This window comes from Anolis sagrei, chromosome 2, assembly GCF_037176765.1.
Source record: "Anolis sagrei isolate rAnoSag1 chromosome 2, rAnoSag1.mat, whole genome shotgun sequence".
NCBI classification, from domain to species: Eukaryota; Metazoa; Chordata; class Lepidosauria; order Squamata; family Dactyloidae; genus Anolis; species Anolis sagrei.
The window spans coordinates 184,673,382-184,687,024 of record NC_090022.1 but is presented as its reverse complement, the minus strand read 5'-3'; the positions used below and the strand labels follow the sequence as shown (position 1 = coordinate 184,687,024).

At 42.5% G+C, this 13,643-nt stretch overlaps 1 protein-coding gene across 3 annotated transcripts in view; it reads right to left on the bottom strand.

Annotated features, from left to right (window-relative positions):
- LRP1 (LDL receptor related protein 1) overlaps positions 1 to 13,643 on the bottom strand; it is a 439,797-nt gene that overhangs the window by 36,282 nt on the left and 389,872 nt on the right. For all 3 annotated transcript variants that reach the window (XM_060763011.2, XM_060763013.2, XM_060763012.2), the window contains 9 exons: positions 13,515 to 13,600; positions 11,354 to 11,473; positions 10,833 to 11,020; positions 9,264 to 9,469; positions 4,211 to 4,399; positions 3,143 to 3,291; positions 1,834 to 1,927; positions 959 to 1,075; positions 6 to 125 (listed from right to left, as the gene is read on the bottom strand). In XM_060763011.2, the coding sequence (XP_060618994.2) occupies positions 6 to 125; positions 959 to 1,075; positions 1,834 to 1,927; positions 3,143 to 3,291; positions 4,211 to 4,399; positions 9,264 to 9,469; positions 10,833 to 11,020; positions 11,354 to 11,473; positions 13,515 to 13,600 (1,269 nt within the window). The remainder of the gene's footprint in view (positions 1 to 5; positions 126 to 958; positions 1,076 to 1,833; positions 1,928 to 3,142; positions 3,292 to 4,210; positions 4,400 to 9,263; positions 9,470 to 10,832; positions 11,021 to 11,353; positions 11,474 to 13,514; positions 13,601 to 13,643) is intronic.

Sequence of the window (13,643 nt, the reverse complement as noted above, 5' to 3'; positions counted from 1 at the left end):
CTTACGACAGTCCTTCTCGTCTTCTCCGTCTCCACAATTGTCCTGTCCGTTACAGCGGAAGATGCCAGGGATACAACGGTTGGTGTTGGTGCATTTGAACTGGCTGGGCAGGCAAACATGCACTTCTGTCATTGGGAAAGCAGAAAAGAAAACAGCTTTAAAAGAACCAAACAACTCTTTCAAATTTTAGACACCAATTTTGTTCATTTGTCAGGAAGTCTCACAAGACAGACTGCAAATAAGTAGAGTCTCAAAAGAACTGCCTCTTCAATGGTTACCTAGGCATTCTCCTAAGCTACACACATTGACACGGTTTTCTTGAAAAAGGCAGAGTAGGGACATCCTTGTTCTCATTTTCTGTGAGCATATTGATAGTGAAGGTGAGAAGGCTTTGGAGAGAATGTTGAGGTGATCTGGATTTGGAGACCTTTTAAAAAAGGTAAAGGTTTCCCCTTGACATCAAGTCTAGTTGTGTCCGACTCTGGGGGGATGGTGTTCATTTATAAACAACCAGCATTGTCCATAGACACCTCCAAACTCACGTGGCCAGCATGACTGCATGGAGCGCTGTTACCTTCCCATCAAAGCGGTACCTATTGATCTACTCACACTTGCATGTTTTCGAACTTCTAGGTTGGCAGAAGCTGGGGCTAACAGCGGGAGCTCCCCCGCTCCCCGGATTCAAATTGCTGACCTTTTGGTCAGCAAGTTAAGCCGCTTTGCAGTTTAACCCATTGTGCCGACAGACACCCCACCCATGCCAAGACAGCCATATGCTGTTGAATCCTTGACATTTTCTGCTTATATTTTTAGAGACATGATAGCTTCCTCTGAAATGTTTTCAGTCACCTTGAGCATCAGCTACACAAGGGTGTGCCAAAAAAGCAGAGGAAGCAAATGCAAGCACATGTGCATATATTGACACCTACATGTAGTTTAAAAGACACAGAACACTTACCACAGTTGGCCTCATCTGAGTTGTCCTGACAGTCGTTGTCTCCATCACAGATGAAGGCTGGATTGGTGCAGATTCCTGTTGAGCACTGGAACTGACCTGGGCGACACTTGAATTCAGCTGCATGGAGAAAGAATTATTTGATGACTGTAGCTCTAAGACAGACTGCATGTGTACCCTGCAGAAAACCCCAGGTTTAATCTTCAGCATCTCCAGGTAAAATATCAGGTAACACATGTCTAAGGCCCCTTCCACATAGCTGAATAAAATTCCACATTATCTGCTTTGAACTGGGATATATGGAAGTGTGGTCTCAGATAACCCAGTTCAAAGCAGATATTGTGGGATTGTAGGGCTGTGTGGAAGGGCTCTACAAGGTCGCTGGCACTCAAGAGTAGCTACACAGAACTAGAAGAACTGAAGGTTAGACTTAGCATAAGACACCTTCCTATGTTTTTCCTGTGATTCAGGGCTTCTTGTGCCAAACTGGGGAATGAAATCTCGCTCATCCATTATTGCACCATCAGCTTTCTCACACAGCTTTCTCTTTCCGTCCCAAATTCCTCTACTAATAAATTCTACTACATATAATGTGTTGTTTGTTTTGAATCAGAAGATGGTTCATACTGGTGAAAAACTGATTTTAAAGGTTAAATTAGGGGAATTCTCACTCTTGGTTACTATCTAGTAGAGATGAAGCTATACGGTGTACTTATTGTTCAGCTGGAAGTTGTTTCAGCATACAGTGGCATCACTGAAGCAAAAGTTGTGGCATATATACTTCAACTTAGCATTCAGTCAGTCGAATCAGTGATAATTTTGCCCTGTATGCTGTGCCACTCAAATGCTTGGGAACCTCCTCCCAGCTGTTTACTCACGGCAGTTCTCCGGCTCATCCGAACGATCCCCGCAGTCATCTTCTGTGTCGCATTTCCACCAGAAAGGGATGCACTTGTCATTCTTACAGACAAACTAGGGTTGGAAAGTAAAGATCATAAAGCTGAGGTAAGTCATGAGCAATGGGATAGAAGAAAGCTCCCCTGTAGCTTTCATTTTCCCTCTTACTTTTTGTTCAATTCCAGCTGAACCAACTCAAACCCTTGTTCTATCTCCTATGCTGTGGTTTTGAATTCAGGAGGTTCTGTGAGTGGCATTGGGGGGAATATGAGTTTTAAAGGCCCCTTTAGTGTATTTACTCTATTTCAAATTTGTTTTTACCACGCCGCTACTATTTAATTGCTTTTCAACTTTTGTATGACACCTTTTAAACTTCTCTAGCATGGAGTGATAGAGTGTTAGCTGCATTGAGTCCCCATGGGGAGAAAGGTGGGATATAAATAAAGATGATGATGATAAATAACTGGAAAAGTTTACACGATGTGAGGATTTAGAGATAGAATTGCAAAGATTCTGGCATAAGCCAGTAAAGGTGGTCCCAGTGGTGATCAGCACACTGGGTGCAGTGCCTAAAGACCTTGGCCTGCACTTAAAAACAATCGGCGCTGACAAAATTACTATCTGCCAGCTGCAGAAGGCCACCTTACTGGGATCTGCACGCATTATTTGCCGATACATCACACAGTCCTAGATACCTGGGAAGTGCCTGACGTGTGATCCAATACAACAGCCAGCAGAGTGATCTTGTCTGCTGTGATCTTGCTGTGTTTCAAATAATAATAATAATAATAATAATAATAATAATAAAATATTTATTTATTTTCCACCCTATCTCCCCTGGGGGACTCAGGGCGAATTCCAACAAACAAAAAGACAACTATTCAATGCCTCTATAACAGTAAATACAAATATAAAAACCCAAGATAACCTCACATAAGTAGCAACTTAAGCATAACAACGCTAATTTAAATAAAACATAATCAATTGAAAATTATAACTGACATAAGACTTAAACATAAAACACCCAAATTAATATATCAAAACAACACAAACGTGTCTTCCCACCCCATTTTCTCTGATTACCTGATACTTTGAATAATTAAAAATGTGGTTTCATTAGGTTTTCAGGTTCATACTGCCCAGTGTGGAGGAGATGGGGGACCAAAGGTCAAGAGATTCCCCAAACTTTTGCCACAAGATTCCCTTAATAAACCACCAAATAACAATGCCTGCCGGGGCATGTCTACCTGATACTAAAATATATGTGTTCCCTCTGTCCCATGATATTACCTGACTGGCTGTGCAGTTGGAGATACAAGTCCTGCCATCTTCACCCAGATAAAAGTTGGTAGGGCAGGCACACTTGAAATTACCTCCTGGTGACAACAGGCACAAGTTGCTGCAACCACCATTGTTGACTTTACAGGGATGATTGGGAACTAAGAGAAAAAACAGAAGAAGAAAGGGAGGGGGAAAAATGAAGAGTAAAGCAAAATCACCAAGGGTGCCTCTTTACATGATTAACCAATCCCCCGGATTTTAGAGCATTATGGTTCAGAAAATTGTTTACATGGAAAACAAAAAAGTAAAACATATGCCTACAAGAAGAGAAAGAAATAGGTTTGAGATCAACAAAACATCTATATATTTTTTACTGTAAGTGGCATGACTGCTGCCTTGTTTATGCAGAGCTTTGATGTCAGGCAACAGACCTGATGGGAATACAGAACTGGGCTAATCCCAGTGCAAATCACTGGAATAGGAGTGAACATCACAGGGCACGTTGTTTAGATTCCTTAAAGATCTGGTCTGATTCTGTCCAGAAAACCCTCCTGGATGTCTTGCATAGACTGTAAACATACTTGGACAAGGACACTGCTGTTCTTGAAATGCACATGTGTGTAAAGTCGGATCTACCTTTTCCAAAAAGACCCCATATGAAAAGGAAAGAAGTTCACTGTCTCTCCATAGTCACACTCTGAGTGAATGGGACAGCAAGCCTACCAGCTGTGAGGAATTGTGAGAGCTGAAGTCCAAAGCACCCAGAGGGCGGAAGTTTGCCCATGCCTGATCTAACTTATGCATATCACAAATAAGGAGTTTATAAAGTAACTTTCCAGATTAGCAAAGAAAACAACTTGTACTCAGTCTTTATGTTTGAGCAATGCAGGAGCTTTCCCCTTGCTCTTTCTATCACAGGCTTGCTTTAATATACTTTGAAGCACATCTTCCCATTCTGTCCTGGTAGATATTAAATCCAGCATTCTCTCTGATATTCTCCCCATGGATTAAAGTTGGCCCAACCCCTTTGCAAGGATGCCCTCCCTTCCTTTAATCTCTTAGGGGCATGGGACTCACCATCTGGCTGCCTGAAGGGATGGAAGATGTGGATGTCCATAGGTCGGTGCAAAGTGCTGATCAGCACAGACTTGTTGGCGCCTGTGGTCTTGTGTGCTCGGTTGATGGATTTGGTCTCCCAGTCAGTCCAATAAATGTAATCCTCATAGAGTGTCAAGGCAAAGATGTGTGGAATATCCTGGCTCAGAACTAGAGTGGGAGGAGAAAGAGACATTCTCACAGCATAGCAAAGACATGGGAACCCATGGAGAACTAGACAATGGAAATGGGAAATGCTGGAAGTCACTTGCCAATGAAATGCCTGGCTCTAGTTCTGTATCTTCTGTTCTAGGCATCCAGTGCTCAGTAAACGAAATTCACAATTCTAAGCCATGTGCGCTGTGTAGGAGACTGAATTGAAACACCATGAAACTGGAGTTTTGGCTATGTGTAGGCATGTCAGAATGTGTTTGGGGATTCTGACAGGAGTGCAAACTTGATGGCACTTCTCTCCCCATTGATCTGACACCATATTTAATTCTTCAGAAGGCCCCTTGGAATAGACCTACGGGGTGTAATTTTTAAGATCATTATTGGGGTTTAAAAGATTGTGGTCAGCAATTAAGAAGAGCTGGACTGAGCTGGACTGAAAGATGGTGTATCCAGGATCAAGAATACTAAAAATTAAGTATAGTTAAAAGGGTAAAGATTTTCCCCTGACATTAAGTCCAGTCGTGTCCAACTCTGGGGTGTGGTGCTCATCTCCATTTCTAAGCCAAAGAGCTAACATTGTCTGTAGATACCTCCAAGGTCATGTGGCCAGCATGACTGCATGGCGCGTCATTACCTTCCCGCCGAAGTGGTACCTATTGATCTACTCACATTTGCATATTTTTGAACTGCTAGGTTGGCAGAAGCTGGGGCTGACAGCGGAAGCTTATACCGCTCCCCAGATTCGATCCTGCCACCTTTCAGTCAACAAGTTTAGCAGCTCAGTGGTTTCAACCACTGCACCATTGGGGGCTCCAAAAATTAAGCAGGTATTTTTAATTACAAAAATGTGAGTCAAGCACTGAAAGGGTTAAATGGATGCAATGACTCAGCAAAAGCTGCAGCTCTACATAAACTGGTGTGCCTGTAGCTTAGTTGGTCTGTGTTTTAGTTTGCCTCATTGGGAGAAAGGTCTCAATCTGTGAGAAGGCCTCAGTGTGAGGTAAGCCTTAGTCTGTTAGTGAAGGCCTCAGTGTGAGGTAAGCCTTAGTCTGTTAGAGAAGGCCACAGTGTGAGATAAGCCTTAGAGAAGGCCTCTGTGTGTGGTAAGCCTTAGTCTGTTAGAGAAGGCCACAGTGTGAGGTAAGCCTTAGTCTGTTAGAGAAGGCCACAGTGTGAAGTAAGCCTTAGTCTGTTAGAGAAGTCCTCAATGTAAGGTAAGCCTTAGTCTGTTAGAAAAGGCCACAGTGTGAGGTAAGCCTTAGTCTGTTAGAGAAGGTCTCAGTGTGAGGTAAGCCTTAGTCTGTGAGAAGCTTCAGTGAGAGAAGCCCCAAGCTGAAGGCCTTGTGTGTAAAGTTCATGTATGAAGGTTGTTGTGTAACTTCGGTGTGAGAAGAGACTCTGTGAGTGTGAAGCTGTTTATCTGCATGAGAAAGAAGCTCAGCGTGGAAGCAAATAAGGAAGTATAAAGAATTTGGTTTGTGTTATGGAAACCTTCTTGTACATAGTGCAACCATATTATTTTGCTATAAAGAAAAGCCTCCTATGGAAAAGATAACAGTGGTGTGTGTGTTTTTATCCTTTTTTATCACGTTGGGCTACTGGTGCTGGGTCACACTGCTGCCAATAAGTTACTCTGCTGTACATTTATGAGGAGGGTCTTTTGTTAATAGGTCCACTTGTCCAACATCCAGCACCTTCAAAATTTATCACCAAACCTGGGGACCTAGCTTTGCTTCTCACTTTAATCACAAATTGCTGAAAGATTCTAGGCTGAACTTCCAGCCTTGAAAAAGTGATTATATTCCCTGTCAGGGATGTGCTCTTATTAAACCAGCCTTCTTTTCCACATCTTAAGGTGGGGGTGGGGAAAAAACAGCTCCTACTCTAGCTAGCACATCCATCATGATTGTAATTACCATATGGAAGCCTAGGTTGCATTTATTCATTTGTCAAATCTCCAAGTCACAAAGATTAAAAAAAACATTTTAAAAGAAAATACGACTACAATAGATCAATAAGCATAAAAACAATCAACCATATGCCTAGATTAATAAGGAATTGGCGCTCACAGCCCACTGAATAAGCAAAAGAGGCAAATCTCTCAATTACATACAACTTTATACATGCTAGCAAGAATTTGATTTCTGGTGATTAAATCAGTAATTCCTTTCTTTGAAGAAATTGCCCCATATATTTTAATCTTAAGCTATTATAAAGATAAGGTTGCAGCCAATCTTTCCACAAGCGCTTGCAAAGTATTTAGTTTCTCAAATTAAATAGAATTTTTGGATTATCTCCATCTAGGACTGCTCTAGAAACCAATATACCTCATTGAGTGAGAACCAATAAATAACTTCCATATCCTTGATAGTACAGCCTGGACAAAAATAGCTTCCTATTTTCAAGATGCATCATAGTTTTATTTATTAGGTTTCAGTTACCAGTAGATTACCATTCTACCTTTGCCGCAAGCAAAGGGTGAAATGCATGAGTTTCCTCCTTCCCAGTATCTTGCCAAAAGTAGGAAACAGAGCAGGATGCAAGAAACAATAGCAAAAGCGCCAAGATTGATGATCAACGTTTCAGTCTGTCCCTAGTCCATGCTCTTGCTCTGTCTCTCTTAGCTACATTTACCCAAAAGTCACTAAGCAATTCAAAAGAAAAATACAGTTCAATTATGGAAATGTTTGCACAGTTTTTTTACTAAGTTTTTTTTCTGTGCCTGAGCAGACAGCTTTGGAACATTCTAGATAGATTTGAAAACTTTTCTGGTGGTTAGCCCCGCCCACTCTCCCCTTGTGAGTATAAGTAGCTGGTTGGTGGGGCCACCGCCTCAGTTCTTCCGGCGCGAAAGCAGCCAGAAAAACGGGGGCATGACCACAGCGGGGAAGATGAGCGGGGATGTGCGAATTCACAGATGACTACTCGGAAAACTATGGTTACAGGTAAGCAACCTATATTTTCCCATCATGGTCAACTGTGAATTGCACATATGGTAGACTAGCAAGCTATTAACCCTGGCTGGTGGGCGTCATGCCATCGCAGAGAAGATGACTGCCCTTCCAAATGAAGCATCCCTCTTGGAGGAGACATCCAATTTGTAGTGGGTCATGAAGGTAAGCGCATGGACCATGTGGCAGCATGGCAAACCACATCCAGCTGCAAGCCCCTCATGAAGGCCGTAGAAGTGGACGTCGACTTCGTGGAATGACCCTTCACATTCTGAGGATGGTCTCGACCTGCTCATCGATACAGCAATTGAATCACTGACACAATCCAAGAGGATAGGTGTTGCGAAGACACTGGAAGGCCACTGGCATCCCTCCTGTACTTCACGAACAATCTTGGGGATTTCTGTATCCCCGCAGTCTTGTCAACATAAAAGGCTAGGGCCCTACCAACATCTGGAGACTTTGTTCTAGAGGCGTGGAAGTTGTCGCCAGAAGGGTTGAGCACTCCCAGGAACTATGCCTGTAGAGGGCAGAGGATCAGCGTAGCAAGACGGTTACTATGGTTGTGGAGACCGTGGCCTAGAAATGAGTGGGCAACTCTAGCCATTACCCAGGGCTTCCGCAGCATTTGAATAGTTAATGAGCTCAGGGCAAGGAACCCATCTAAGGCGGTCCAATGAATCGAATGTGCTGGGAAGGATAGAAATAGGATTTTCTTCTGGCAACTAATAGGCCCAATGCCCAGAGAAAGACATAGTGAGAGAAGTGTCAGTATGAAGCTACCGCCTAAAAGTGTCTAATAAGTTTTCTAGAAGATTCCGAACTGTCTGCGCAGGCACAGGAAATACCATATGTGCGATTCACAGGGACCACAATGGGGAATCATCATGTATGGAAGATAGTCTGAACCCATCTTCAATGGGCTCAGAAGGCATATAATAGAGCAAACAGGGAGGCACATCAAATACAAACTGACAGACAGGCTATATGACAGAGTACAGAAAGGCACTACAAAAGAGTCTAGAGTTCAGCAGAAGCTGAGAAGATATGTGTGGATAACCTCCCAGTTATATAGAATGCAGAAAGTTTCTGACCCAGTGTTTTCTTCAGGGGTGTAATTCACCATGAATATTCCCAAAAGGAAGCAAGTAATTTTAGCAATTTTCTCCCCTTTGCAAGAATGTCTTCTAAAGCCTATTCACAATTTCGGACTAATTCTGTGCACATGGTTGTTTTGGACAGGAAACAGCATTTCCTGTGCAAATCAAAGCATTTTCCTGGCAGGAAATGATACTTCTGCATAGAAATATCATATTCTGTACAGAAAATACTTTCCTGTGCAGAAAATGCTGACTTCTATGTACAAAAGTAACAAAATCACGTGTGATTTTTGTGTGGCATTAGTCTTGAATTGCAAAGATTCTCACCAGTCCAGGATTATTGTCAAAATTCTCTGGCACTCCAGAAACATATTTTTAAACATTTTAAAATATTTTAAAATATTATTTCTATTCCTACTTATTTTCACCATTCAAAAGAAGCTGGTGGTGATGCGGCTACCCTGGTTACTCGGACACCTGGTCTACAAATAAAGTCTTGCTATTATTAGCAGGAGAATAGTGATTAACCATGATATAATTGCCAATCCTTCTGCAAATGCAAGCTCAGGACACATTTTTCCATGAGTCAGGCTTGGAAACTTGAAGAAGGGCCAGCCAAGGAAGATCCAGACTTGCAGGATGTGCATTTGCAATGGCTATTTGGTATTCATAGAGTTATAGGCCACTCTTCTTCCCCATAGCTTTTCCTTTGAAGCTCTGGCCTTTCAAGAGGTACAGCCTGTATAGATTCCTGGTCACTGTGAGCAGCCTATCTGGATGCGACTTCTGCAGCTGCTACAGCTCCCTTACCTATGTGCCGATTAGAGCCATCCAGGCTGGCAAACTCAATGTAATCTTCCCTGGCATCAGCCCAGTAAATGCGGCCATTGATATAGTCCAGTGTGAGGCCGTTGGGCCAGGTGATCCTGGTGTCCACAATGACACTCCGGTTGGTGCCATCCATACCTATCTTGCCAATCAGGGAATGGTCTCCCCAGTCTGTCCAGTACAAGTATCTGGAAGAGATGGAAAAGAACAGACAAGAGAAAAGGCATAAGTACATGACAGCAGTTGCAATCACACCCCTTAAAAAAACCCTACTGGAACCTGAATAACTATTTGAGATTATTATACAAATTAGATATTGGTGCCAAAGGTAGGAACACTGTCATCACAGTCTCCCCGAAGGGACTTGGGGCAGCTCACAAGGGGAGATGTCCAAGTACAGGTTAAAACAAGCATAAAAATACAATCAACAACAAAAATCAATAAAACATCATAATCAGACATCATCATAAAAAAACAACATTATGGCAGAACAACAAATGATGGGTTCAGGCTCATGATTCCTAAGTACAATGATTCCTACATACAGCCGAGGGAAAGTGCAGCCATCAGAGGGCCGGGCTAGGAGGCTAATGCCCTTAAACCATTAAAGTGCTTAAAGTGCTGGAAAGGGGCCAAGCTAAAGTGCAGGAGCTTAGATAAAGTTGGGAAAAAATTATCTGATGAGCTGCCTAATCAAAGTCGTCTTCTTCTCCTTCTTCATCTTTGTCAACTTGAGAACTTGTCAACAAGAGAAAAGGCATAAGTACATGCTAAGGTGGTGTAAATAAGCCAAAAGTAATTTCTGGGCCCAAAGCCTCTCCATTTAGCCAATAAGACCCTGATGAAGCTTTGTCCCACCTGAAAAGGTGAAGAACAAGGAAAGCTGGATTCACTAGGAACTGCTGCCTCAAAACACATAGGCATGTGTTAGCTTGCACACAGATTAGCAAGAGGAACCTACTTTCTGGGCAGTTGCTAAAGCAAGGCATTCAACATAGGCCCTAAACTGGTAGTTCCCAAATTAGCAGTTACCAATTCTTCATCTGGTTGCTCACCACTGTGGGCCTAAGAAACCACTAAGTAATGAGGGAAGGAGAACATAAGGAAGAAAAGGAGATGGGTCTGGTTTCCCATAGCTGTTCCTGCTGCTGCAAAGTGAACCAAATACTGAAAGTTTCTGCGAAATCATGCCTACCCACTTCTGGTAGCCTTCTGAAAAGAGTAGATGGTAGCAGGGAGCTCTCACACAAAGTCACAGAGGACAAGAAGTGCCCTCTGGTTGATGGCAAACGAAACCAGGAGACCTGACCAAGAAGCCCATTCTCTTCCCCCAAATATGTTTTCCTCTACCAATGAAAACCTAATGGGATACTGGTTTCCTAACTCTAAGGTCCTTTCCACTCTTTATGGATTTAGCAATATTTTAAAGGATATGAATGCATGATATCGCTCATCCTCATTTTACACACAATGCCTGTTGATATATATAGCTTAGGCATCACCTTGACTGGCTCAAGTGTGGGCTCTGCCAAGACTCTTCTCAAGACCTACCCATTCTGTACATCCACGACCAGTGCCCGGGGCTCCCGAAGCCCTGAATTCACCAGCACAGTACGATAGGCCCCATTGAGCTTTGAGACTTCAATCGTGTCTCGTCCCTTGTCACACCAATACAGGTTCCCACCAACCCAATCCACAGCCAGTCCATCGGGGTTGCTCAGCCCAGTGCGGTGCAGAACCTAAAAGAAGAGTGAAACAAAGAATGGTTTGAAATCAAATAAAGCACAGAAGAAGGATTTGACTGAAACTAAGTCTATGCTGCTTAGAGATGGGCTTCCTTACATGACACAGCAGCATTGAAGTGAAAGGAAAAAATGGGCCTAGGCTTCAGCATAGGCTTGTTCTAGGCCTAAGTTTGGTGTTGCAATGGAGGGAGCTGAGTCTCAGCAAAACCCTACATATGTTCAGTAAAAGATGCTGCAAAAGTTGCTTGGACATGCATATCTTTATATGGAAAGCAACTCTGTTCTCATCCAGCAAAAATACAGTTCCTATAATACTACAAAACATACCTGTACATTGCTACCATTGATGTTCATCCGGCGGATCATACTGCCCTGCGTGGTGACATCTGTCCAGTAGATCATTTGCTCCCGGTAGTCAAAGTCCAAAGCCACAGCATTATTCAGGCCCTAAGCCCATCAAGAAAGAAATACAATTTGTATAGCTGCAGCACAGAGAGGTTAACTGGATGGATTATAAATCATTATATTTCTAGTTGAAATTTTACATCTGTTATCAATTCTCTAAGAGGGTTTTGGCAAATGAGGGTAGGCAAAGTTTGGCCTGGAGTCGGTCTGTGAGCCCCAAGAATATTTTTGTGGACCTCGTCCTCTCAAGACTCCCCACACTGCCCCTTTTCTGGACAAAAAAGATAGGCTGATTGTCCTGGTGGTTTCCTGGAATGGCACATTGGTAATTTACTGTGAAGGTGTCAGGAGTCAATTTCTGACGGCATGAAGACATCACAAATTCCCTCCGTGACATCCTGACTGAATCATCCTGGCCGAATCAATTCTCTTTCTGTGACATTCTGAAGCCAGCAGAGGGTGATGGAAGCCTTGTATTGGAACTTGTGAAGCAACAAGTTCTAATGAGGAAACTGAGAAGAGTGGGGAGATGGGCAGGAAAGGTATATAAAAGGAAGTGGTGGTGGGAAAAAGTCAGTAGTGTCTTTCTTTGCTGCAGAGATACAAGCAATATATCTATTTCAAAGCAAAAACGGCTTGTGAGTGGCTATTTAATATTGCTATATAGATCCTACAGTTGTACAGAAGGGACCATTCTAGTCAAGGAGAAGGAGCCATTCAAGAAGTGATTAATTCCAATTGCCACTCAGATGAGGAAAGGTATCATGTGCTGTTTTGGAAGTATTGCCTATTAGAGTCCTATCTCCTTCTCAGTTCCTTACCAAGCCAAGAAAATGAAAGGGAGGCAGAGAAAATCTCCTGAAAAGTTAAAGTAGTCCTGTCCCCTACATGTGGGACTGGATGGCTCCTCCTCCTTGGATAGAATTGCCTTTTATGGTAAATTCCCAATGTGCCATTCACAGACAGTTGAGAGGGAGCCATCTAAGAAAGGAAAGGTCTGAGTCCCTCTACGGAGGTTAGAGAAGATCGGGATATAAAAGTTCTAAATAATAAATAAATGATCCTAGCCAAAACAGACATTGGGAGAGATGGTGGTAAGCAAATTCAATCAGTCCAAAGGACCTCTTCAGTAACCATTTGTCAAAGAGGCAGATGTGTCCAATCTTCAGTGCTTTGTAAAAGCAAAAGGAGTAGCCCAAGACGCCATCTTGGAAATCTCAACCGAACCTCAAAAAAGGGATTCATAAGCTAAGAAGATACAAGCCTTCATCCATCAATTTAGTATAGATGGAGAAATTGTTTTACTTAAGGAGGTGGGCACAAAGGAGATAAAGAGCAATTTCCCACAGGGCTAAGTGCTTCTCCTAAGGTCCACTTTGTGACATAGCTTTTTTTTATCAGATATACAAGAATTCCGGATGAAGCCAGAGAAGAGTCTCAATGAGGATTAAATTTACAACGAGAAGGTTCAATTGAAAGAGATGTCAGTTCTTATACCCTACTGGCTGGCTGACACAAGGAAATTATTTTGATGGGCAGGATTCAAAGTGCAGCAATCTTGAAAGGTTCAAACAGGTCGGAAAGATCTCTGAGAAAAGATGAGTGAAGTGAAGTTTCATCAATATTGCTAAATAGGGGAGAGGCAGGGACATCTCTTCCTCGAAGTGGGGTAAAGTCCTCCTCAGATGAATGTGTCTGCTCTAGATGCTACAACATTGGTTCTATTATTATTCTCCCCCTTTTCTCTCCAAAAATGAGTACAGCTTATAGTAAAACCAACATAATATAATTTAAAACTCAGAAAACATACAAACATTAAAATAGAATTAACTATTAACAGTATTAATAGCCTTGCCATGTTTCTGTGGGGGAACTTGGGTGGGGCAGAAGTAGCCTGTGAGCTAGATGGGGGTGACGGAAAGGATTTCAGGTGTCTTAGATGGGAAATGGTTTCAGAAGATGGTTGGCCCAACTTATTATGTTCACTAGCAACCACAGAAAAGAGATCTTTCAACAAGAAATTCTGATTGTAAAAATGCTACAGCTACAAAAGAAAAAAAAAGGCAGGTCCCACGGTCATTACCTGTTTCAGCAATGTGTAATTGGAACCATCCAGACTAAGTTTCCTTAGGTAGTATCGATTTGCAAATATTAGGAAGGGTTCTTCATCTGTGAAAAGAAGCAAGGGATTTGTTGAATAAATGATGATAGT